The sequence below is a fragment of the Anguilla rostrata genome, chromosome 4 (genome assembly GCF_018555375.3).
Source record: "Anguilla rostrata isolate EN2019 chromosome 4, ASM1855537v3, whole genome shotgun sequence".
Lineage (NCBI taxonomy): Eukaryota > Metazoa > Chordata > Actinopteri > Anguilliformes > Anguillidae > Anguilla > Anguilla rostrata.
The window spans coordinates 24,361,504-24,386,656 of record NC_057936.1 but is presented as its reverse complement, the minus strand read 5'-3'; the positions used below and the strand labels follow the sequence as shown (position 1 = coordinate 24,386,656).

The 25,153-nt window shown below is 42.6% G+C and overlaps 1 protein-coding gene across 12 annotated transcripts; it reads left to right on the top strand.

The window, feature by feature from the left end:
• Positions 1-409: 409 nt before the first annotated feature.
• On the top strand, positions 410-24,948 carry zfr2 (zinc finger RNA binding protein 2). 12 transcript variants are annotated; one of them, XM_064331663.1, is made up of 19 exons: positions 410-517; positions 5,783-6,020; positions 6,386-6,500; positions 6,817-7,038; positions 7,186-7,499; positions 8,082-8,264; positions 8,682-8,901; positions 9,073-9,221; positions 9,529-9,648; positions 10,694-10,839; positions 11,243-11,369; positions 12,106-12,296; positions 12,726-12,897; positions 18,441-18,615; positions 20,032-20,126; positions 21,494-21,589; positions 22,205-22,316; positions 22,738-22,835; positions 23,020-24,948. In XM_064331663.1, the coding sequence occupies exons 1-19, from the start codon at positions 465-467 to the stop codon at positions 23,191-23,193; spliced, it is 3,000 nt and encodes a 999-aa protein (XP_064187733.1). In that variant the 5' UTR covers positions 410-464; the 3' UTR covers positions 23,194-24,948. The 12 variants fall into 12 exon arrangements, 11 of the variants coding, with proteins under 11 accessions (XP_064187733.1, XP_064187728.1, XP_064187732.1 ...); XM_064331658.1 differs by having other exon boundaries at positions 6,799-7,038; XM_064331662.1 differs by having other exon boundaries at positions 6,383-6,500.
• The last annotated feature ends 205 nt before the right edge of the window (positions 24,949-25,153 follow it).

Genomic DNA, 25,153 nt, shown 5'->3' with positions numbered 1-25,153 from the left:
TATTAACTTATATAAGAATGTTATATGGTGTATTTCAGTTTTAGTACTAAAGTTTATTTTGCTAGAGGTCATCTAAATTACATCCACTCGATTAGATATGTATATGTTTTTGTCATGTTGACATTTAAATGAATAATTATTATAAAACACAGGGTAGTATTGTAACGGAGAACTAGCCAGCTTGAAACAAAGTGGAAACTCAACCCTGATCAACCAAGCTGGTTACAGTATATCTTTGATAAGTCCGATTTTATCCCATCTGCACAAAAACGTGTGATAAATATAGCGGAAAACGCTGTAAGAAAAATGACTAAATATTTAACAACGTGCCCTCCTTTTCAGAAGACCAAGCTGTCACATTCAGCGCTCCAGAACTTAAAAAATATAACAAGCGCGCGACCGGGTTATTTCTCAGGCACGTGACCGCAAGAGGACCCAGCTCGCTCTTGCCTGAAGATGCCAAGATGGCGGCGAGCAATTATTATGGATTCACGCATGGTGCCGGTCCGCAGTACAGGTATTGAAACTGATGACAAATTGGAGTAGCATGCATACATCCACGATCAGTAAGGGAGGTCGTTCTTATGCTGTTCCAAGACTTCAAATCGCATTTTCTACATTGTTCTGAGAAGCCGTGAACGGAAAACAGCGTATTACTTGCATACTTGACATATCAAATCCAGTTAGCTAGCTAGCCCAGCAACCGGGGGGTCTGGAAGCTGGTTAGCTAGCTGGTTTAATGTAAAATATTTCAGTGGCTGAGGTATGTTTTCAAAAGTAATAAGCGTCACCCAATTAATAGTCGCCCAAACCAAGCCAATCAGTTATCTAGCTAGCCAACCGGCTAGCTTAGCTTTTATCGCTTGGAAACAGTAAAATGGCGGTGGGGTGCATCCAGCTGTGGGTCAACATCTTATTTTATTTTATATGCTTAGGTAGACGTTAACATCGTTGTTTTGGTACTCTGTTAATAAAGAATGCGTGGATACTGACCTACCGGTAGCAATTGTTCAGGATGACTACGTGGACTTCTTTCATAACTAGCAAGATGGGTGCATGGTGTGTGAATAACACACTGGGTAACAGTTTGCCGGAGTTGGCAAATTGTCTGAGTGAGGTGGCAAGCGTTTGGGGAAAAAGCTAGCAGCACGGTTTGAACAAACCGATTATTTAGGTAGCTAGCAAAGTTAACTCCAATGGACGAAATGTTTACCATCTTCAGTTGATAGGCTGTCTGTAGTAACGTTAACCCACCCGAACATGACAATTACGTCATGTGGCGTACTGGCCAGTGACAGATCTAAAACTTGGCTAAAGGCAAAGATTATAGATGGGATCTTCCTCTCTGCTGAAGAGCAACATGGCCATGCTAATGGCATACTCAAGTTGATTAGCATTTACCACTGGGTAACTGTCTCAGTGATGCATTTCAGTATATCCTGCATTCTTTGCACGTGTTTAACCTATTTATGATTTATTGATAATAGTTTGCGGGTCAATACAATACAAGCTTCAGTGCAGAGGTCATGTCATCGCAACATGTCACTTGTATTGGCAGCCCGCGGTAGATTGCGGCAAACATCAAGTTGTTTTGAATGACAATATGCAAGCCTGTTTTTTTAAACGATCAAGGTGGTGGAATTTTGTATTTTGAGAGTCTGAATCTTTATCCACTGTGTACCTTGATAGTGGTACGTTCTCTTAAATGGCAAACTAACTGATTTTACCGAGCTGCCAAGATGCAAATTGCTCGTATAACTGAAGGCAGGCTCTTGCTGTTGTGGAATTTATTTGGAGACTCCTATTTGTGTTTCAAACACATTTGCATTCCAATTGAAAAAGTTCATGAGCACTTAGTACTTTTATAGTGATGGAGTAAAGTATAGGGATTATAACTTGAAAAATGCAAATTGGTTGTGGTTTCACACAGTGTTGTGTATATATTTGAATAAGGTAAGGCAGGGCTTTAATAGCAGGGCTATTCTTTGTGACATAAAATTCACTTGACTTCTCAAATGTTCATTTAGTTCTCTAAAAAGAAATGCCATATGGATGACACAGCTACATCTGGGTATCATACACCTCATATGATATTCTGAATTATGATGTAATAATTAGGCTGTAGAAACATCCATAAAGTACAATTTTTTATTTTACTCATCCTTTGATCGGCTGTATTATAAACAATATTGTGTAAATGCAGAAAAATCTGAGATCTCCAAGTGGTGGTTTTTGAGGTAGTTTATTTTCTGTTAAGGTGGGGAGTGCAGAAATGCAAGCAACAAAGTATGCATTAAATTTAAGAAAAGACATCCCAAACCGAAGAATATATTTTCCCATTTTCTTTTTTTAACGGACTTTAGCTCAAAACCAGTGATCCCATTCTGAACTAATCTGTTTATGCAATAGTTTATAGAACAAGATAACAAAATGTGAGATGTCCCAAAAATGTTACTTAAGAAATCAGAATACTTATTTTTTAAAGGATTACGTTTATGTACAAAAAATAAGCAGTATCATTGCCTTCATAATTTAGAACCTTTTATGAAGATTATAATGATACCAAGATGTTGTTGTCTGTAAAATATAGGCCTATGGTTAAAAAAAGGTCTTCAAAGAGACGTCTGTTGGGCCAAAAATATCCTTTGATTACAGGTTTCTCAAGAAGTAGGCTATTTGTAACCAAATTCTCACATATGCTTGAAATATCCTTCCTCCATTGGAAGTTTCCTTGTGGAAACTATAAGGAAAATATTGGATGTCTAGGGGGTTTTAGGTCCAAATTCACATGGAATGCCTTGGTAGTGTTTAGGTATTCTGGTTTGACCATCCTGCTAGATTTCACATGCATATCTCCTGCCCTGCAATTTGCTCTATTGTCTCTGACTTTTCTTAAAGTCTATTATGAAATGCAATTTTAAGGCTGTCTCATGTTTTTTTACACTACTTTGCCATCTTCCTATTCCATTTTAAAAGCCACTGTATTCTTTCACTTTCAGTGACAAGCAGCTAATGCACCTCACTAAAAAAATCTGCTGTATGTTAGCTGTCTTATTTGCATTATATTTTTAGCTTGAAAAAGTAATCACATGCCTTTATCTTTGCTTATTATGATTGTTCTGCAAATCGAGGTTCAGACTGGGTGGAATTTCTCTCGTCTAGTAGTAGGCTTCAGTAAACGGCTTCATATCGAAGCTGGAAAAGGTTCATAACTTGATTCGCCATATTCCGGTCTTCCTCAGGCAAACCTGCGGAACTGCTGGAATCTGGGAAATTTTACAGATCCTTATCCAGGAAGCCTTTTTAGTTTGCATCACATGACTTCTGCCGCGCAGGGAGTGAAAGAGGGCTTCAGAGACGAGCACAAATGGGGACATTGAGCAAATTGCTGGCACAAAGAATGGCTGGGTAGTGCAGCTGTGCTTCGTGTCCGAGAAGCCATTTCCACACCACTAATGATAGTGACAGTTGGGGGTTTTCAGCATTTTCTGAACCAGGGATCCCTACCCAGTCCCAAAGGCACCCAGGGGACCCCGTCATAAGTTAAAAAGGGTTATATTTTTGAAAAGTGTTTTATATTTTGAAATATTATCCCAAATCTGTATGTAGGCATTGCTTATCAAGTTTGGCCAGGGACCCCCTACAGTACTTTGAAGGACCCCACAGGGGCCCCACTGTTGAAAACCCTGGGTTTGGTAGAAACAGTGTACGTTCTGTGATGTTGGATATTACGTTTTTCCGGATGGAAAAAAGATGGAAGGCGCGATTGATTTTGGAGGAGGCAGAGATGTCTTGTCGTTGTCCCACTGTCAAATTTCAGTTGACATTTACACAAAATGTTAGAGTTGAGAGTGAAAGCAGTTGAGCATGTGCCTGCAGGACGTGCTATGGAACCACAGTACGCCCGTGGGGAGCATATTTGTGCTCTGAGTTTTCTCTTTCCTTGATAAGGGAACTTTTTAGCCTTTAGGCATATTTGTTCACATTAGGCCTATATTGTGGTCCTGTGGCAGTATGTAGGAAAGCCTGAAAAAACTTTGTTTGCATTTTGTTTTTTTGCATTTGCGTTTTTATTTTTTGTAAATTTGAGAATGTTCACTTCAAATAATGTCTTTTCCCCAAAAGGATGTTTAAAAATGGAAAATTCAAGATTAAGCCAGAAAAACTTCAATAACCCTTTTGTGAAAACCCCATGTCACATTTGTATTTACATATATTTTTTTACTTAAGTGCAGCTAATTGTAAAATAAAAGGTTTTACTTCAGAAGAGCTCATCTGCAAATGTTTACTTTGTTCAGTCCTTGTGATGTTTACACAAATGGTTTCAAATTTTTTTAAAACAATTATACTCTGATCCAACATGCAATTCAAAATGACAGTGATTTTTAATGCATTAAACTGTTACGCATTAGGCTAAATCCAGTCTAAATTCCAAAGGAAAATTTCATCCATCCAGAAATAATAATGTAATGTTCCCATGATAATGCTGCAATACACCATTCAGTGTTTCCTTGGACCAATGCTTCCGAAGATTGACTCCCACTTACTTCCTATACCAGCACACTGACATTTTGTTTACTGGAATTGTTATACTAATTCATGATGCATCCTGTGCTGTGCAAGTTGTGTTGCTTATTGTTACTGTTGCACTGTTTGCATGGGTTGTAAAAGTATAGCCTACTATTTCAGCCATATTCATCCATCCATCCATTAACCAATGCCCACTTATCCTGGGTAGGATCAGGGGGGGTGCTGGAGCCTATATGTTATAATTTTAGTGTAAAATTACTTAACATTTTTGAATGGGATCTTATGAATATAAATATAGCCTACAGCCAAATGTTTAATACAGGCTTTAACATTTAAAATTATCAGTGAATAAACCGTTTTCAAACAGTATGAAAAACTTGACAATTTGGATATTTAAAAATATTGCTATTTTAGGTATACATGTGTTCCTGTGGAAATTGTTGACTACTGAACAAATCAAAGTCAGTTTGGAGCCTTAATCTCTACCTCTTTCAGATATGGCTAATTTTGACATCTGTAACTGAAAAGTAAAATGGTGGTAAGCAGTGCATTCAAATATTATTTGTTTCGAATGTCTGTATTGAACTGGCTGTACTCATGCTTATTGGGAGCGGTCTGCAATTTTTCGGTTTCACAGATTCTGATTGAACTCTGTTCTCCGACATCCTGATCACGCAAGTGAACTTCCGTATTCTCATAAGGCTTAGTTTGGCAATGTGGTGCTGTTGGGCTTACACGCGTGTTTTAGATCATGCTCCCTTTGAGGACCTCATCTCGCATCATGAGATTTTATGAGAAGGCCTGTGAACCGAATGTTGTGTTCCTGAGCACGGGCTGTCACCTTAATTAATCCGTTTTAGCAGAGAAAAGCTACACGTTTAATTACTTGGCACGGCCTTGTTTTCCAGCTTCCGTGAGAGCATTGGGTCTTAAAATGTTTCTGGAGGCCTGGGCTAGGTTGCAAGCTCAGCTTTTATTTGGTATGTTTTGGCTGATTTAAACAACCTGCAGAAAATGGGTCAGCTCTGATTTATGCTAAGCACGGAGTTCTGAGGAAAGCAGCCTTGCCTTAATTCAAAATCGGTAATGGCGAAAATGGGCGACGGCTGAAATGTTTCACATTTCAACGTACGTCTTGGCTTTAAATAGATTAATTTCGACGTGCCTGCAGTGGTGAGTCTTTGGCCTGTTTCCTAAGCCTTTTAGCTTAATTGTCTCTTATTTGTCTTGTTTTTTTTTTTGTTTCTTGCAGCACCCAGCCGGCTACTGCCTACTCGCACCCGACCACGGCCAGCTACAGCGTGCAGCCGGCTCCCGGAGTGGCCCATGCCGTGACCGCCTCCTACGCTCCCGCCACCGCCCCCGCGGCCCGGCCCGTGGCATCGGCCCCCTACCCCGGGTACCAGGCCCACCCGGGGCCCGACTACGGCTACGGGGCGCGGCAGCAGGACCCCGCGCCACAGCCCACCACCACGCCTCAGACCTACCAGGTATACAGTGAAACGGTCAGTCACTTTTACCGTATCCACGCTTATTTGATGCAGTGTTCCATGCAACTCGCTTTTCTTTTATTTGAGCGCCGTTAACACTCTCGTACCATGCCCTGTATTCATTTGTGTGATTTCTGAGGTCGCCTGTTAATTTGTGTCCTCAGTGTGGTGGTGCTTATAGTAATGATTAGTTTGTCTGATAACATACGAAAAAAACCTGTTTATACTGTCAATCTTAGAACTGTCAATCTCTTGTATGAACCCCGCCCTCCATTCTTACTCTTCTCCTTATGCACAGTTTAGTTGTCCAATATGAATGTCAATGCAAATGATGTGTTCGCACTTTTTTGTCACAAAAACAGCAGGACAACTACAGTTATGGCCGTGCAGCGTCTGCCACCAACTATGAGAGCAAGCAGTACTACCAGACAAGCGTAGCACCTGCCCAGCGGACGCCAACAGAGACCTACTACCAGACAGGTGAGCAGCTCCGCCCGTTAGCTACACCCACGCTGCAGATTCCAGACATCGCTTTCAAAAGCCGCTGCCAAACACCGTAATGTTAGCCAGGCTTCAGAGCAGCTGCTGCGTTTGTGGGCGTATTTTTGTGCCCCAGTGCACTTTGTAACACCGCAAAAAAAAAAAAAAATTAGGCTAAATATACAGCTGTATAGTTTCACCATCAGAAGGGAAATGAATCCCCACTTGAACGTGTATGTCTGTGTGAAAAGTGAATCTGAACCACAAAGAGCAGACCTTTACCCTTTCTTCTGAAAAGCCATGTGCTTGCCTGCAGGCGCGAAGACGGGTTACAGTCAGGCCAGCACGGTGTACAGCCAGCCGCCGCCACCCCCGCAGAGACAGGTCACGGCCTTAAAGCCCATCGCGCCCGCCATCTCCGTGTCCACCAGCTACAACATCTACCCGGTGTCCACCAGTGTCCAGCAGCCCCCTACGCCCATCTCCTCTTACGCGCCCAGCTCCTCCTACAACTCCACCGCTGCCACTTCCTACTCGGGTGAGCCGGCGTGCCCCTCCTTTCCCGGTAGTCGGAGGCGGTTTACGGTTTTATTTCCAGAACCGCGCGGTATGGCGGTTCGAGAGGTCTGCGGCGCTGTGCTTTACCCCGGCTCCCGCTGCGCTCTTACTTTTTTTTTTCCCCCAGCAGGTATCAGCTACTCCAGCTACGACACCAGTGGCTACACCTCCACCCCGTCCTACTACCAGCCCGCCCAGCTGCCCCCCCCTCAGCCCCAGCCCCCCCCGCAGCAGCCCCAGCCTCCCGTGCAGCAGCCCCCCAAGCAGCTGACCAGCTCGTCCTGGAGCAACGCGGGCAGCAATATGGTGACCGCCCCTGCGGTCAACACCTACAAGAAGCCCATGTTCCACCAGAGCAAGATGCCCAAACCCAAGGGCCCCCCCAAGCAGCCGCAGCTGCACTACTGCGACATCTGCAAGATCAGCTGTGCTGGTCCGCAGGTGCGTCTCCCTGCAGCGTCGCTGCTGGCTCACCCACGGCGTACAGGGTGGCGGTCGGTGTTGTGCTACTGTTGCTGGATCGCTACCGCGGCTAGCTGTGTTTCTCGTTTGCCTCTGTAGGGTGCTGTGAGAAAAGGCTTATATCTGCGTAGTAAACAATCTCCCAGGAGAGCTCACAGATGCTGGAAGCACCACATAGTTTATCGTCAGTCAACATAGCGTGTGATTATCAAACGTCTAAAAAAGCAGTGATATGGAGAAAAAAATAAGAATCAAATGTTATTAAGGAAGATAAAACTTTGCCCAAACATAAATGTACTGTTTCTGCTCTGGGAAAAAAGAAGAGAGCACAATTTGCAACTATATAGATGACATCAGTTTGTGGTATGAGAGATGACCAGACAGAAAACCTGGCTTTCAGTGCTGTCCCCGGTTTAGTTCTTTTGTTAAATTTCGAAGGGGTTTTGTGCTATGTGGAAATGCCGTTACAGTTGATTCACAAGCTTCAACACTGGAGCTAGCTGCGGTTTTTCATTAGGCGGGTTTGATTTGAGAGGCGTCAAACGCGCTTTCGCCCTGCAGACGTACCGAGAGCACCTGGAGGGCCAGAAGCACAAGAAGAAGGAGGCGGCACTCAAATCCGGCACGCAGACGAGCAACGGGCTGCGGGGGGTGCAGACGCAGCTGCGCTGCGAGCTGTGCGACGTCTCCTGCACCGGCGCCGACGCGTACGCCGCCCACATCCGCGGGGCCAAGCACCAGAAGGTGAGGCGCCGCCGCAGCGACCGTTACCATGGCACCCACAAGTCTGCCTCATCTGAGTTGGAACTACAGCCCACAGAGTCCTTGTTTGTTGGAAAGGGTGTAATGGCGTGCTCCATGTCCACTTCGCTTAACTACACACGTGCATGGATAACAATTCTAGCCACAAAGAAAAAAAGAGGGGAAAAGTACAGGTTTATTAGTCATGAAAAGCCAGTGTGTTTCAACATGCCGTTAAGCCAAAACACATTTATTTTTTCTATCCAGTAAGCCTGTATTTTTTGTAAATTCGTTGTACCAAATGAGAATTCTTATCCCAGTGAACTGTACTGTAACTGAACTGTAACTGTACTGTGTGTTGCTTTGTCAGCCTCGTGTTTGCCCAGTGCTCATATTTGCCCCCCCCCCCCTCCTCCCCAGGTTGTAAAACTCCACACCAAGTTGGGCAAGCCCATTCCGTCAACAGAGCCAGTTCTGGTGAACTCCGCCCCTGTTGCCACGACAACCACTGCCGGTAAACCTGCCCCTCCCGCTGTCACGCCAGCCGCCGCCACCGCACCGACGAAACCGGTGGTGCCCAACCCCAGCAAAGCTCCAACGCCGGTCAAGAAGGCCGCCGCACCCAAAATAACCTTTGTCGGTATGTCTTGGCGTACACAAAACACGAGCGGAACACAATTCAAACCCTCTCTGGTGTGTAAGGTCACATGCCACTCGCTGAGAGAGAATTGACCATTTGGCATCTTTTTGAATCCTGTAATTCGCGCCATTGGTTACCGCGACCTTTGGCGTGGGCCTTTCTCTCCATCAGCAAACAAACCCGCCGCTCCTCCGGTGGCCAAGGTGGAGGAGGCGAAGCCGGCCGTGGCCAAGCCGGACCCACAGAGCGACGAAGACTACGGCGACGGACCGGGGGGCCAGGGAGACGTGCAGCCCGTCGGGCACGACTACGTAGAGGAGGTGGGGCCCGGCTCTCCTCTCACAGAGGAAATGGCACCTTTATGTTGTGTTTCATGGTCTAAGAACACATTATATTTATCTTTTTATATAATATAGCTGGCGTCTCATAACAACCCTTGGTTACTTTTTTCTAACTTTTATTTACTTTTAAGTAAACATAAATGTGCTGCTTCTGAGTCATATATTAATTTACTGTTATATAAATGTATATGCTGCCTTTGAGTACTGTATTCATTTATTATTATATGAATGTAGATGTGCTGCTTCTGCGTAAAGCATTAATGCTAATTTTCCGTGGTCTCTTCAGGTCCGTAATGAAGACGGCAAGGTGATCCGCTTCCACTGTAAGCTGTGCGAATGCAGCTTTAACGACCCCAACGCTAAAGACATGCACCTGAAGGGGCGGAGGCACAGGCTGCAGTACAAGGTGGGGGGGGGGCTTCACAAATGATTAAATTTGCTGTTATGTTTGCCTTTTTTGTTCAGAACGGAAAAGCTCAACACAGTTTGAGGCTTTTGACTTTGTAACTTTAAGTTTGCATGCAGCATAGATGGTAGATTGCATTTAGCCAGTCAGTAAATCAGTGTGGGGTTGTAGCATGGCATTCTTGGTCTGCTTCTGAGTTGCAACCAAAAAAGGGATTGCATTTTGTGTGTAATTGAAGGCTGTTTTTCAGTTTTACCAGTAGGTGGCAAGATTGGTCCGATTAAGGTGTTTATATTGCTCATACTGTCATCTCTCAACATAAGGGTGGTTTTGAGGTTTCCATGAAGGTAAACGGCTACAAAAAAATCTCATCATTATGCAACAACGTATTTTTATTTTTATGACATCTCTGTGGCCAGCAGCCGTGAAATATTAATGGAGAGGTAGAAACCGAAATATTAAGTAAACATTTCTGGAAGAGTGAGGTGTAGACATTAACAAACTGTGTTTTGAGTTATAACAGTGCAGTACTACTCAAAAGAAACAAACCTAGCAGGGTAATCAGGAAAAAATGGCTTTATTTATACTAAACTACAGTGAATAACGCCTGAAGGCATCCATATAGTAGCTAATGAGAACAGGAACACTGCACTCACCCCTGGACACTCAAGATCACGGCTGTGACTCGGGCATAGCTGACATTAACAGTTACTTTGATGATGTCAGCCTCTGAGAACCAATTTAAATATGCCCTTACCTGTCCGTGAAATACATTAAAATGTTGTGTATGCTGAGATTTTTGCTGGTCTGTATCTGTTTGATCTATCAAAGGTTCGCAAGATCTTTGAATGCCATCGACGAGAATGCCTCCTAATACCCTTAGCTGACCTTGAGTTGTGTGTCATGTACAAATGGCTGAGTTCTTCTGCTGTTCGTTTTGGCTGTGGAACAATAAGTTTGGGTTTTTCCTGAATTGTCACGAAAAGACACGTGTGGTTTTTGGGAGAGGGAAGTGAAACGTTGCGTTTTTTTTCCCCCTGCGCAGAAAAAGGTGAACCCAGAGCTACCGGTGGAGATCAAGCCTAGCAACCGTGCGCGGAAACTGCAGGAGGGCAAGCTGAGGAAACAGAAGCAGAAAGCCGTGCTGAAGAGGCAGCGCGATGACGAGCAGCGCTGGCACATGGAGATGAGGTCAGAGGGGCCGGGCCGGCGCATGTTCATGAGGCCAGATGGGCAGAGCTGGCTCATGGGGATGATGTCAGAGCTGGGGAATCCCCAGTGTGTCATAGTGTAGGGTCTTCCAAAGGGATTCACATGGCTTCTCCCTCCAGCCTTCTGTGTGTGTGTGTGTGTGTGTGTGTTTGTGTGCCTGTGCGTGCATATGTGTGTGTGTGCGCGCATGTGTGTTTTTGTGTGTGTTGAAAAAAGGTGTTCTATTACTATAAAATGCTAAAGTAACCTTCAGTGGGTGTTAAAAATATTGTGAAATCCTGCTCTAATATATATCCATGACTCAGTGTCTGCATTTTTCCATCCTCAACCAGCTGAGCCAGTCAGAGATGAAAGCTGAGTAGGTTTTCTTACCCTGTGACAGGCGCTATGAGGAAGACATGTACTGGAGGAGGGTAGAGGAAGAGCAGCTGTACTGGGGGGAACAGCGACGCAGGATGGGCCCCCCTCCCCTGATGAGTCGGCCCGGAATGCCTGTACCCCCCCTCCTGGTACGTGTCCTCCCCTGGTTCCGCACATAATCATGACAGGGAGCCATCTTGTTCCATTACAGTTAATGAATCCAGAGGAGCAGTCTATCTTCATATACAGATACTTTAATACCCTAATTTTACGCACTGATCGACGGAAGTATCTGAGTGGCGAACGTAGTCTTATTCAGTGCTCCTGGAACGGAATTCATTTAATGATATCTCAATTATCTGACTCCAAAATAGAGTTTTAACCTTTCCTCCATGCTTTCAGTTATATATAGATGGAAGAGACTGCTTTCCGCCAGTATTGTGGGTCTGTGGATTGCTGGTCAGATAAGGGGCACACTTCTGTAAACAGTCCTACAGAGCCCTTCAAGTCCGTGTAGTTAGAGAATCCATAAGAGCACTCTGCATACAGTCATGTAGTATCCTGGTATTGCACATGACCCCCATGCGACAGCTTGTTTTCCTACAATTCGAGAATCCAGAAGAGCACTCTGCATACAGTCATGTAGTATCCTGGTATTGCACATGACCATATGACTGGGTCCCATGCAACAGCTTACTTCCCTGCAGTTAGAGAATCCAGTAGAGCATTCGCATAGAGGCCCTTAAAATCAGCAGCCTGGCACAGACCTGTGTATTTCTCTGGCCCCTTTGGCTTCTGACGTGGCCCCCCAGCTCGGCGCCCCCGCCTCGGTGCCGCTTGGCTCTTGAGAGGGGCCTGGTTTTCATTCGGCTCTTCTCCCCCAAGCCTGCGCGCCGCCCGGACTCCCCCGACGACCGCCACATCATGGCCAAGCACTCCAAGATCTACCCGGTGGAGGAGGAGCTGCAGGCGGTGCAGAGGATCGTGTCGCACTCGGAGCGTGCCCTCAAGCTGGTCTCCGACAGCCTGCTGGAGAAGGAGGGCCCCAGGGCCGACGAGGCCCCCCAGGACAGCGCGTAAGGCCCCCCTCCCCCCGAGGGAACATCTGCCAGCCTGTCCTCTCGTAGTCTTACGGGCTACGGTGTCGCAAGAAATGCGCTGTTATATGCCTAAGCTGGGAGATGAACCTAAATTACTTCAGCAAATACCCTGCTGTATAGATGGATAACTGGTAAAAATGTAAGCTGTGTAAGTTGGTCTGTATTGCTAGGCATACAAAGTAATAACAATAATAATAATAATAGCTTTGTTTATATGGAACATTACATACGTGTCTTTTACTATGTGTTTTACAGAAGTAAGACGAAACATTATCACAATATGAAACTTTCTTTTTCGATGTTGGTGGAGAAATTAGCCTTGCGAACACGGTTAAACTTCAGACCCGTGTTTAAACTGTGACAACCCAACCCTAACCCAACCCTATTCCTGTCTCCTGGGCGCAGCGCTGCGGACCCCCAGCCCCGGATGCTGAAGGGGGTGATGCGGGTGGGGATCCTGGCCAAGGGCCTGCTCCTGCACGGGGACACCACCGTGCAGCTCATTCTGCTGGCCGCCAAGAAGCCCACCGCCTCCCTCCTCAGCGCCATCGCAGAGCAGCTCCCCCGCGAGCTCGCGGTAAGATCTGCCAACTCTCCTCACACCTTTTTTTTTTTTCTTATCATTTTTATGATCTTTTTTTAACAAATGGGGAAGTGTCCTTTTGATTCCCCACGTGTTTGCAGCAGGTGGTTTTGAGGGTCGACAAGTTTGGCCTTTTTTTTCAGATCTGTCTTCACAAGTACAGCGAGTTTGTAAAAACGGAAGATGTCTTCTCCGCACATTTAGCTGGGTGAATGTAGTGGACTTAAAAAATAAAGGAAAACTTGCAATTACCGCAGTAAACCAGTACAGTACCAGTCTGAAACCAAATATCATATTATTTGAATATAATCTGTCTTTGTGTTTGATAAACGGAGGCTGGAAGCCCTGTATTATGGATTTGGTATACATCGTGGTAAATTATGACCACATCCTGCTCAAAACGTGGTCTGAGGAAGCATCAGAATAGCACTGCTACATGTAGAAATTTAAGCACTCATGAGACGTCAGCAGCCCTTAAGTTGTTATTCTAAAAAACTAATTCGTCACTTCCTTTCCTGGAAACGCATTACGAAATTCAGAGCTTCTCATTTATGTGTTGGGATGACCGTAAAATGAGGATGTTGCAGTAATTTAAAAAACTTCCACTTTACTAATAGTAACATAAATGGTGAAGCTGAATATAAGAATAATAATATCACTGCATTAACAATATTAAACCAGTTATGATAAGTGAACAAAGCTTATGCCTAAAATATGTTTTTAGCTCAGTTTTCAGACAGAGATATATTGTCAAGGTTGTAACTCATGAAAAACCATGACTGTTGCAGTGTATATAAATATGTATTTCTCAAAGTGTGTGTCCTAATTTGTAATATTGCAAAAAGTGAAAACAATACTGATTCTATTATACTTTATGGAAATGGAATGTTTTTCAGTTTTACTTTTGCAGTGACATTTTTCAACCACAAAGGTTTTTTATAGAAGCTGTGGCAGCACTGCTGACCTCACGTGCTTGAGATGCTTGCTGACGTTCTGCAGCTTCATAACGTGTTTACTACACACAAGGGCTCAAAGTCCAGCTGGATCAGTGTGAGGCTCAGGACTTCACTCTTTAAAATGTTTTTAAAATGTTATTTCAGGTTGTGTAGGCATACCATTGCCTTGCAAGCTCATCTGGAGTTACCTGAAGTTTTTTTTTTTTTTTTTGAAAACCACAGGGCTACAATTGCCCTTATATCTGCCATTGTAAAACTGCAAGTCGTCATGAACTTGCATCAGTGCATTTCAACTATTCGTCGCATTGAAAAAACTGGGCCAGTTGAAAGCGTACACTAAAACTGAAAGAATAAAGAAGTGAGCTATGATTTGATTTCTAGAGAGAACTACATGGAGGAGGCAAAACGTGTGCATATTTATTCCTTGTTTGAAAGATATTTTGTTTGCATCGTGGAGGTATTTAATTATCCCCTAAATATCCAACGTGGGAAAATGTGCACACATCAGAAAATAGTGTGATGTGTAGTGCGTATTAAAGCTTTATACTGGTGGTTCACAAAATCAAGTAGGGTCTGCTTTTCATTCAGACTTCCGTCTAAAGCATTAAAGCCCGCACGTGGCAGATGAATCTGTTGCTGTTGGCTGATTAATTTCTATTGAGGGCTTCAATTGCCTCTTCTGCTAATTTTATTTTATTTTTGAAACCTTGAATATTGTTTAAATGTTAACTATTAATTTTGTAAGTACAGTAACAAGGACTGATCATGGTTCAGTGTTGTTAGACACAGTTTATTTTGGGAAAGGCATCCCTATACCACCAGCATCTTTATTTCATGTCTTTATGCTGAAGACTTTGCAAATCTTTTCTGATGTGAGCAATGCCAAAAAACGAGAAAACAGTCATTCCAAAGTGAACTACCTTCATACATTTTCTCGTGCCTGTGTAGTATTGCTGGTCTCTACACCGCAATCCTTGAAGTTATAGAAGGAGACTAGGGAGTTTTTGTGGGAAATTCTAAAGGTGTCACTTAAGTTCCCTGACGAACAATATAAAAACAGATGTACTATGAGTTGCAATGTGTTAGGCAATTCAGGTTTTTTGGAGGGAAAACAAAACTTAAAATAACTTGTTATTAATCAGAAAGCACACCATTATTCTTGAGTTCTTATTCATGTTTAGCCAAAGCATTAATGTCTTTGTGAGCTAATGTGGTTTTCATTGTATTTTTGTTGGACTTACAAGCCGAAGGTAGCAACAGCATATTTGTGTTTTTTTAATTTTTCTTTTAAAAAAAAGAAAAAGAAAATTCTTTGGTGTTACTGCCTTTCTGTGTCTGTGCCTCCAGTCTGTCTCATAGCCATACCCAGTTTTGGTAAAATGTGGTGGGAATGTGGGGGACTGCATGACACATTCATGTTCTTTTTGGAGGGAAATTAATAAAGGACAAGAACATTTGGCCATTGTATACACAATTGTATGCGCTTATGAACTGAAGAGAGAAGGGCATTAAAATCAGCTCTGAGCTGTGTACATGCATACCTTTTACCCAATGAAAATAATTTACAGAAATACAGAATGGGCAAATTTTAAATGTGCTCAAATCACAAAATGAATGGAGGGAGGTTGTCGACACAACAGCAAGGTCGACGGCACCATTTCTTTGAACGTGGCATCCATATAAAAGCTTTATGCTAACTGTTCCTAAACTTGTTACGCAGAACTCTATGAGTGGAAGCAACAAAAGTTACTAAATGCGTGCGGAATGGATTAAATTGTAATCAAATTAAATGTTCTGTCAAATGCAATCAAATGAAATGTTGCACCAAATAAAATGCTGTTAAACTATATATTGAAGTGCCAAAATGCTATCAAATGAAACAATCCCTTGGTGATACAATGATTTAAAAATCATTTCATCATTGTATTTGATTGCTTTAATATTTTTGTATTCACTAGCAGTTTAATCAGTTTGATGCACTGCAGTTGCAATCACCATTGCTTCAATCAGTTTACTTCTTCTTTCACTGCCATGTTAGACAATTTGATGCCACAAATTTGACCAAATTCAGTCAAGTTGTCCCACCCACCAACGTAGCCTATGTTTATGCACTCGATGATTGACAGCTCTTGCCGTTTAGATTATCCAGACACGGGATCTTGCTCACCTGTTTTTGTGCGTGGTATTGGTGAAGTCCATTTGGAAAAGATGTTTGGTGTGTGATTTCAATGTGGCAGACATTTATGCCCTAATGTCTGCTCATCCACTGAAAACCACTATGTGATAAACCTGGTTTTCTAGTATTCATTACCCTCAGTCTCAGCTAAATTTATAAGGTGTATGGTTTATAACCGTCCTTTTCTCTTAAAACACTTCATGCATTATGCCAAATGTGATGATGTGTCTTCTGCAATAGAATAACGCTTAAATTTAACACCTTAATATCCAAGGACATACCCAAAATGGCTACCAGAATTTTTCTCCCCCCACAGTGGCTTTTCACAGTATTCACTCATTGTCATCTCTCATGTGTCGGATCTAAACACACCCAAGCAGCCCCTAATGTGGGGCTAAAAAAAAAAAAAAAAGCTGCTCACAACATAATTTAATTCAAAGACTAATCTAATTCAACAACATATTGTATATCAGGCATAGTGTCTGCAGACTTAACAGAATGAATGAAGCCTGCCTGTCATCTCTTAGCACCTGGCAGTAAAGTTCAGTCTTCCATGCAGCATATGCCACATTTATCAGGCCGGGACTATAGATGTGTGCCGGTGGCTGTGTGACATTCTGCTAATCATATTCCCTGGCCAAACCTAGCAGTTCTCAGTCTGGTAAACTGCACACTTTGTGCATGTGAATGAAACGTTTTTCACATTCAACACTCATGAATTCAGTTTTCCAACACTGGTCCTTGATTAACACTTCAACAAACTGAAAGTCGTTCATGCCATGCAAAAAAAAAAAAGAAAATTCGAAAATTAATTTAGCCTTTTATTGTGACAGTTGCAACTGTATTTCTGAGATGCAAGCCATACAAACAGTAATGTCTGTGTAGCAAACTGCGTGCCACCGCTCGTGTCAGAGATGAGAGAGACGAGAGTTTATTTTTGGACGCAAATGCGTCTTTTATTTTTACTGCTGTCACGCTGCTTTTTGTTACACTTTTTTAGACAAACACACAATTTCCCGGCTGACCGTCCGTCAGCCCTTCAACCGTCTCCAGTCAGCCCGTTCCGTCTGTGTAGACCGGCTTTTTAAGCGTCCAGGCTCACTGTCGAGGTAATCAGCAAATTGTTCATTAATCAAACAATTAACCATCAGTGCTGATTAATAATCCCCAACAGCTGTGGCGCAGAGTTCCGGGAGCCGCCCCGCCCACTCTCTCTCTCTGCAGCCAACGCAAAACCACGCCCACCCTATCACAGTCTGCATACGTCTGTATGCAAACTGCACTTTATGCATAGCTCACAAAAGTGGTTTTGTCTGCAGTTTAAAGATATGCTGCCACTGTAAAGCTGTTTTGCCAAAGCTGTCTTTATATGTGCTCCTGTTTCAGCCACACAAAGTGCTATTGTACCTTGTGTGAGGCGTGCGATAGCCTTGTCTGTGGGTAAACCGGCCTCCAGAGCACAGTTGGCCTGTAGTTCTGCTGTTAAAAACAGGATCCCTCATTTCAATTTTTGCCATTTTAGGAATCGTTTAAATAAAGTAGTTGGTCGGATGAGTGTCCCACAGTGTTCGTTTTCATCACCTGTATGCTCTCCTAGCGGTGTCAAATCTGTAGCTATCTTTGTTCTGTAATGAACATGTTTTCTTACAATACGGGAGGGAATACAAAATAAATGAATGGATAAAAGTTGCTGCCTGGCACAGTTCCTGTTTTTTTTTCCCTTTATTGGGTGATCTGACTGGTTTAATCCATCTTTTCATTCACCTGGAGAGCTGATCTTTAGTACCCATGCTTACTGATCTTTACTACCTGTTTTAACTGATCGTTTGTACCAATGTTAACTGGTCTTCAATACCCATGTTAACTGATCTTTAGTACTCATGTCAACTGATCGTTAGTACCAATGTCAACTGATCGTTAGTACCAATGTCAACTGATCGTTAGTACCAATGATAACTGATCTTCAGTACCCATGTTAACTGATCTTCAGTACCAATGTTAACTGATCTTTAGTACCCCTGCCTGGTTATGACACCTAGTTCCTACAGAGCGAGAGTGGGGCTGTTATTCCATTTCATTTCCCCCCTGCCTCCCCTCCCATCTGTTCGTTTCCTGAGAGAAAATATTGCAAACCCCAAATTGGTCATTTGTAATTCTGTGGCCTTTGACAATTCCTCTATAAATATACTTCCAGGCTGTGCTATGTAGAACTGCTTTTTGTAAAAGAGAGAACGGAATTCACGGTCACCCATATGCAATTAACAATGTACAACCAGACCATGATTCAAAACCAAAATATTGAATAGTCATTATTATTTCCCAACACTAGTGTCCCATAGCCCTCCAACCCCACCCTTGTCCTCTCCTCTGTAGTGAGTAATACCGAGTGTCCTTTTAACCGGCAGACGTTTTCTGAAGATCAGTATGAGGTGCAGGCTCACCCTGAGGAAGCCAACATCGTCATTTTTTCCAGCAAGGAGCCCAAAATGCAGGTGACCGTCTCCCTCACCTCGCCCCTGATGAGGGAGGACCCCGCCGCGGAGACGGACACGAAGGCGGGGGAGAAACCGGCCGAGAAAGGTTAGAGAAGCCTGGCCTTCTGCCCGCCACACCCGTGCGCCTCTCCGGGTCAGATTCAGCTCACGGGAAACGCCCCGACACAGTCGACACCTTTCCAACCTGATACCCCCCCAGCCCAACCCCCAATCAATATTAACTAATTGGTGTCACTTGTAAACGTGTCTGTCATTCTGTGCAATCCACCCCTCAATTTCAATTTGATGCAGGGATCTCTGACCTTTCTCCCATATGTGGAATGTTGTGAACAGTGTGTTATGGAAAGAATTATGTGAGCCTAGAGAATGTGCATCTGGTGGTCTTAGATCCAACTCGTAATCTCTCTTCCCTAAAATTGCATTGGTGTTATTCTATAATTATTCTATGACTGCTTTTATGAGGTCGATGTCTCCTGTACATTTTCTACTTGAGAAGTGTTTTGGTGAAAATCTCTGAAATTGTTTTACTGTAAAGTTTTGCTCATCGTCCCGGAAGATGTCCAGACATGTATTTAGCATTTAAAAAAATGTTTTTGATGTGCTTATGAAATAAAATGTCCTTTATTACCATTGTCTTGGTTTTTAGGAACCAGACTTTATTGACATCAGTTTTAAATAGCGTTTCAGGAACGCGTAAAATTTCATTTGCAGTGGAAGGTTTTAGGCAGGTGTGTCCAATCTTATCCGAAAAGGGCTGTTGTGGTTTTTGTTTTATCCCAGCACTACGACACCTGATTCAACTAATTAACTTAGCATGGGCTTCAGTCAAAATCTTGATAAGTACAATCAGGTGTCTTAGTGCTGTGCTGAAGCAAAAACCTACACCAACACCAACCCTTTTTGGATGAGATTGGACCCGCCTGTTTTATGGAGCACCTGTGATATTTCTATTGTGAAACAAAGCCTGTGACTATATACCTGCATTTATCTGTGCATTTACTTAAATTAGCCAGACATCGCTTCTGCCTTACAGTCTAGCTCTTATAATAGAGAGTTGGTTCTTAAGTTGGACTACTATTAAAACAGCCTTTTTTTCCTTGAGAAATATATGGAGACTTCTGGGAACTGACAAGCTATTTCTTTTCTGATCTGAGTACATTGGCTGTAGTGGTGTTTGTCAGCAGCTTCTTGAGGTCTCGATGTGCTATCTTTGGTCAAAAGAAAAATGGAGGTACAAAAAAAGAAGAGGACAGGATTAAATTCCTTGACTCGGACAGTTTAAGTTTCATTGGGGCTGAAAGAAATGGTGCACCATTCCTTCATGAACACATCCTAGCAGAAACATGAGGATGGGGACAAGAAGCTGCAGGGCTGAAAGACCTTTTCAGTCTCTGAGGAGGCCTGGGCACAGGGGAACTGTGAGGGCTCAGTGTAGACAGCAGTTGAATGGTACTGGGGAAAATGGGCTGTGTGAAATGGGATGGACTTCTTTGTCTTCTAGGGACTCCCGAGGTGGAGACGGATCCTCTGGACGTACTGGACAGGAAGAAGTGCCTGGAGTCCCTGGCCGCCCTTCGGCACGCTAAGTGGTTCCAGGTGAGAGGTCATCAATGTTCAAGATGAAATAAAAGAATACAGAGAACGCAGAGTGCTCCCTTTTCCAAGGGTATTGATTAGAGCCCGACCGATGCCAGATTTTTGGGTCCGATGCCGATCCCGATTTTGGAGAGTCCTAGCCCAGCGATTACCGATGTTTTGACCGATATTTTGTCAAAAAGTGCAACATTTTCAAAACTTATATTTTATCAAAGTTTCTATATTTGAGAACATTTAACTTATAAGCAAACAAATAAATAAAAATAAACACACAAAGACCTTTTTGATAGATAAAAAAATGTAAAAGATGATATTAAATTAAATATATATATTAACACCATCTTCAAGTGGTGTGAATTCAAAATAACTCCACACGTTGCTTTTACTCTTTTCTTTTCCAGCCATCTATAAAAAATTAAAAAAAAAATCAGTTTTCCAGTTTCAAACATGTATTTTTATGAATATTATTTTATTGTTGTTGTTGTTATTAATTTGTTATTATTATTTCTTAGTATCTATTCTCAGTAAATGAGTTATATTTTCTTATTTTATTCCTACTACATGATCTCAAAGAGTAAGACTTTATCTAGCGGAGCTAATGAGTGAATCAAGTGTAACGTTAGATGAAACTAAATTGACTGGATGAAATACGTAACATGAGGCTTGTCCATAAGAATTCGGTGGTGAAAAAAGCTTGCTACGATGACGCGTGACTAGATGACACACTCGCTTGCAATAACGCGTTGGCTATTGAAACAGCATCATATAGTAGCTAATATCATTATCTCAGATAAAAAAACAAACGTGTGATGCATTCAATCACCATTTTATTTTGGCTGGTTATTTATTTGAGAATACAGCGATGTCCTCTGGAAATGTAGATCCTACGCTACTTATGTGCTCACTGCCACTTCATAAAGGCTTGCTAGCCAGCTTGCTAAAGTGAACCAAATGCTTTAGTAAGGGGAACAGTTCTTGAAACTAAATTACCACAAGTGTGAAATGACTGATGCTTGTCACAAGCTTTGGCAAGATACAGTAGACATTCTCTTCAGCAGTGGTTTTACTGTTTGGAAGGTAAGGCTTGGTAAAATGTCTGAGGAAGTAAGCAAGTGGAGAACACTAATCACTTTCTATGATTTTTCCATTTCCTCGTTGATTTGACTGAAAATAATGTTTATAAAATGTTTGAGACCGGTTTACACAAACATGGTTGGCAGACATGATGGCTTGCCATTCTAGAGCTTGAGACAATGCCAACTGAGATTTCATTAGCCGAAAAAAGACATTCTAATTCTCTCTGTGGCTAGTGGCGTTACAGAAAATAACAAAGTATGCATCTTTAGCGCTATCCCTTGTGATTTCAGGCTCGTGCAAATGGTCTGCAGTCTTGTGTGATCATCATCAGGGTATTACGGGACCTGTGCCAGAGAGTGCCGACCTGGGGAAAGATGCCCGGATGGGTGAGAGAGATTTCCTGTCTTCCTGTTCTCTTAAATTGAAAACAGGAAGTAGAGGTTAAAATGATTCTTGGTTTCATGTTACATTTAGAATAAGGCTGAACAGGTGCATAAACAGGAACTCCGATCAAAGAACAGGGGGTCCTTTGTTCTTTGAGCAGCATTCTCAGTGCGCTGATTATGTCTTGGAAATGATTATCACTGTTTGTTTTCACTCTAACCAATGAAATGCACAATCGCCCCCCTGTAAACCTGCTAATGATTTCTACATGATTTGTGGTGTCTAAATGTGATTGAAAGTATAATTTGCAGAAGGAAGTACATTTTGAGAAGTTGTTGTCTTTCCATTCATTTATTGTCAAAGTCCTCTTTTTAATAACTAATACATTCTAATAACTTTTTAATAATCACTAAAAATGTGAACACCACATCTAAATAAATAAAGCAAATGAATCCTCATCGATCTGTATATGTATGTATTATAATTGATAATTGTATAATTATTCATATACGTGTAGTTAGATTACCACTATAACCTGTTTGATTGTTTAAGCTAAGCTTTGCTAAGTCAAAGACTAACAGCATTGAGATGGCATTGTGGTGCCCCCCTCATGCCAGGCCATGGAGCTGTTGGTGGAGAAGGCCATCAGCAGCGCGTCTGGCCCACTCAGCCCCGGGGAGGCCATGCGCCGGGTTCTGGAGTGCATTGCCACGGGCATCTTGCTGCCGGGTGAGTACCTGACTGCCCCCTGCAGGCTGGGCAGGAGAGGGGTGAACATTTATGGCCTTATTTCTGCTTCTGTCACGCCGCTGGCTCCAAACGTAGGCCTCCCGCTGTGTTTGTCAGGCTAATAACACTAGTGGTTAAAGTGCTCTCTACCATTCCTCACTTTTGTGACCTATTTAATTATCGGCTCGAGCAGCCGCTTCCCCATTTCTGTTGTTCCGTACTGTCAACTGACGCGGAGGCCTGTGGAGAAAAACAAATTACTGTAAATAAAACGTCGCAACATTTTGTGTTGGCGTTTCGCCATCGTCTCATGCTGCCATGGAGGAGGGTGGGGTGACCTCAAGCCGTTCCTGAATTTCTGCAGCTGTGAATGGTGTTTGAGTCTTGCGCTGGTAGTTAGCTGTCAATGCTGTCCACACAGATGGCCCCGGGCTGCTCGATCCCTGCGAAAAAGACCAAATAGATGCTCTTGAACGCATGACCAATCAGGCCAGGGAAGATGTAACCGCAAGTGCACAGGTAAAATCATTGTCTTCTTAATGGCTGACTCATTCTGTTTTCTTCCATGTGTCACACAACTTGATCAAACAATGTCTAAATAGACCTTATTGATCCACCTCGCAGATTTTGCTTATGGTGTCAGACTCTCGTCATTGGAATTTTTCGTTTTTTTATTTATTCATTATTATTGTTTTCCCATCAGCACGCTCTGCGGTTGCTGGCGTTCCGGCAGATCCACAAGGTTCTGGGGATGGAGTCGCTGCCAGCGGCCAAGGCCAGCGCTCGCAATCGCAAGCGAAGGAGAGACGGCAGCGAAACGGGGGAGGGGGAGGGGGAAGGAAAGAAAGACAAGAAGGAAGATGCCGAGGACGTCTGAAAAAGAAAACCACAGCGTAGCCACCGCTCGTTTTCAGAAGCTCTCGACCGTCCGTTTCTCTTGTATTAGATACACTATCCATCTATATGACCATACGTTCAGTTTGCATTTTACAGTGGGGATCCGTGGGGGCAGGACACACAGTTCTCTCCCCATACACAATCCACTGTGGATGTCATTAAGGAATTGTGCTTTAAAATTGGTTTAAATGTCACTGAAGCAGAAAGAAAATTTTGCATCATTCCATTGTAAGGATCTTTGCCCCCACCATAGCTGCCGAATACTCTCATCATGCAGTACCTGTACCAACCACTGTTACTTTACTTATTTTTTTAATAGTGCACTTTCTTTAACTTTACCTACATCTTTTCTTATAGAAAAGAAAAGCTGAAATACCACCTGCAAAGGCCAGTTTAAGTATTTTTAATTCATTTACGACAGCAGTTTTTATTTTTTAAGTTGCTTGTATAGAGCTATATGCAGGAGAAAGACGTTTAGGGCATGTTGGGAGCTCTGGGGAAGGAAAATTAATGTTTTACACATACTCCAGAGCAATGACTTAATATGTGCTATGTAGGTATGAAGACAAAAGGACAAATTTTTAGTAATAAGTTATCTTGAAAGATACTGTTTACAGTGCCCAAATTGCAGGTGTAAGAATTTGGAAAAACTTTGCACCTTGAAACAAATAAGCATAAAAATGACTAAACGGACGGCGTTCACTGGAATTTTTTTTTTTTTTTTTAAAGGATCAAACAAAAAACCAAACAAACTAAGCTGTGAAACGCCGCCTTTACGCGTGTTGCTTACTTGGTGCTTGTTGTGGGTGGTTGTTTCCTCTCAAGATGGTGTCTCTTGTAAAACCTGACACAAGCTGAGGTATGAATGTCAATAGCTAAGAGAAGGGCTTGTTTATAGGCAATGACCCTTTCTGAAAATGCACACATATGCCTCGGTGCTGTTTAACAAGTAAAAATTGCCCAAAGGGACACTTGGCCAAGGCACGATTGTGTGACTGGAGTGAAATTTGGAAGCTTTAAAGTGTAACCAGAATAACGGCTCTAGTTTAAAGGCAGGCAATTTCTCTGCCAAGACTAGCTTTTCAAATCTATTTTGGAATGCTGTTTGTGTGGCCAGAGCATAGAGAGGAGAAGCAGTACTTTGGGACAGGCGGTAGAATGATAGGCAGCTATCTTGGGTCAGCCACGACATCAACGCTGTCTGACCTGTCATTATTAAGGCTTGGAGTGGGAAGGAAAAAAGTGTACTTGTAGAAGGGGAATTTTATTTTTTTTGAAGCGTTGGGTATCCCCTACAAATGGGTGTTGGACTCATGTGGTCAGACTTCCTTATGTCTACAACATAAAATTGTGTTGTATAATTCAGGCACTTTGGAGATTTCATACGTTTGGTATGAATGTAGGAAAAAAACCTAATACATTAGGGAAGATATTTCATGTGGTGGAAATTTGGAGAAGAGACAGTATACCCTTGAAAAATGCACAGGTCTAAGTGTATGTCTGTTTATGTACCGAGCTTGTGCATTTCATGGTAATTTCAATTAAAAGATTCACATTTAACATCTGAGATATTCTTTTTTTTTCCCCATTTGACTTTAAGTTTCCAGGAGGGTGTTACAATCAATTTTGTTTTATATATGTGTTAGGAAAGTGTGTACGTTGCTTTAATATTATTTGAATGTTGTTGTAGTGCTGCCTAAAATCAAGAGAAAATATTAAAGAAACTAAGATCATTGTTGGTTTTGTCAGTGTCACAAATTTAATTTAACAATTTCTGTCATTTTTATTAGACGTTAGTGACTTACAATGGTAGTGGGGTAGAAAATTAAACATACCTTAAAGAAATGGAACGCTTCACATGGTAGTGAATGTATAGTTGGATATGAACATTTGGACTAGCATAGCGCACATTGTTGCAAGGGAATAATGAACAAAAAACT

Coding starts and splice junctions, on each gene's coding strand:
- zfr2 (XM_064331652.1), top strand. CDS start 465: ATGGCGGCGAGCAATTATTATGGATTCACGCATGGTGCCGGTCCGCAG. Junction 7,500..8,081: donor TCAGCTGTGCTGGTCCGCAG/GTGCGTCTCCCT, acceptor TTCGCCCTGCAG/ACGTACCGAGAGCACCTGGA. Junction 22,317..22,737: donor CACGGGCATCTTGCTGCCGG/GTGAGTACCTGA, acceptor CTGTCCACACAG/ATGGCCCCGGGCTGCTCGAT.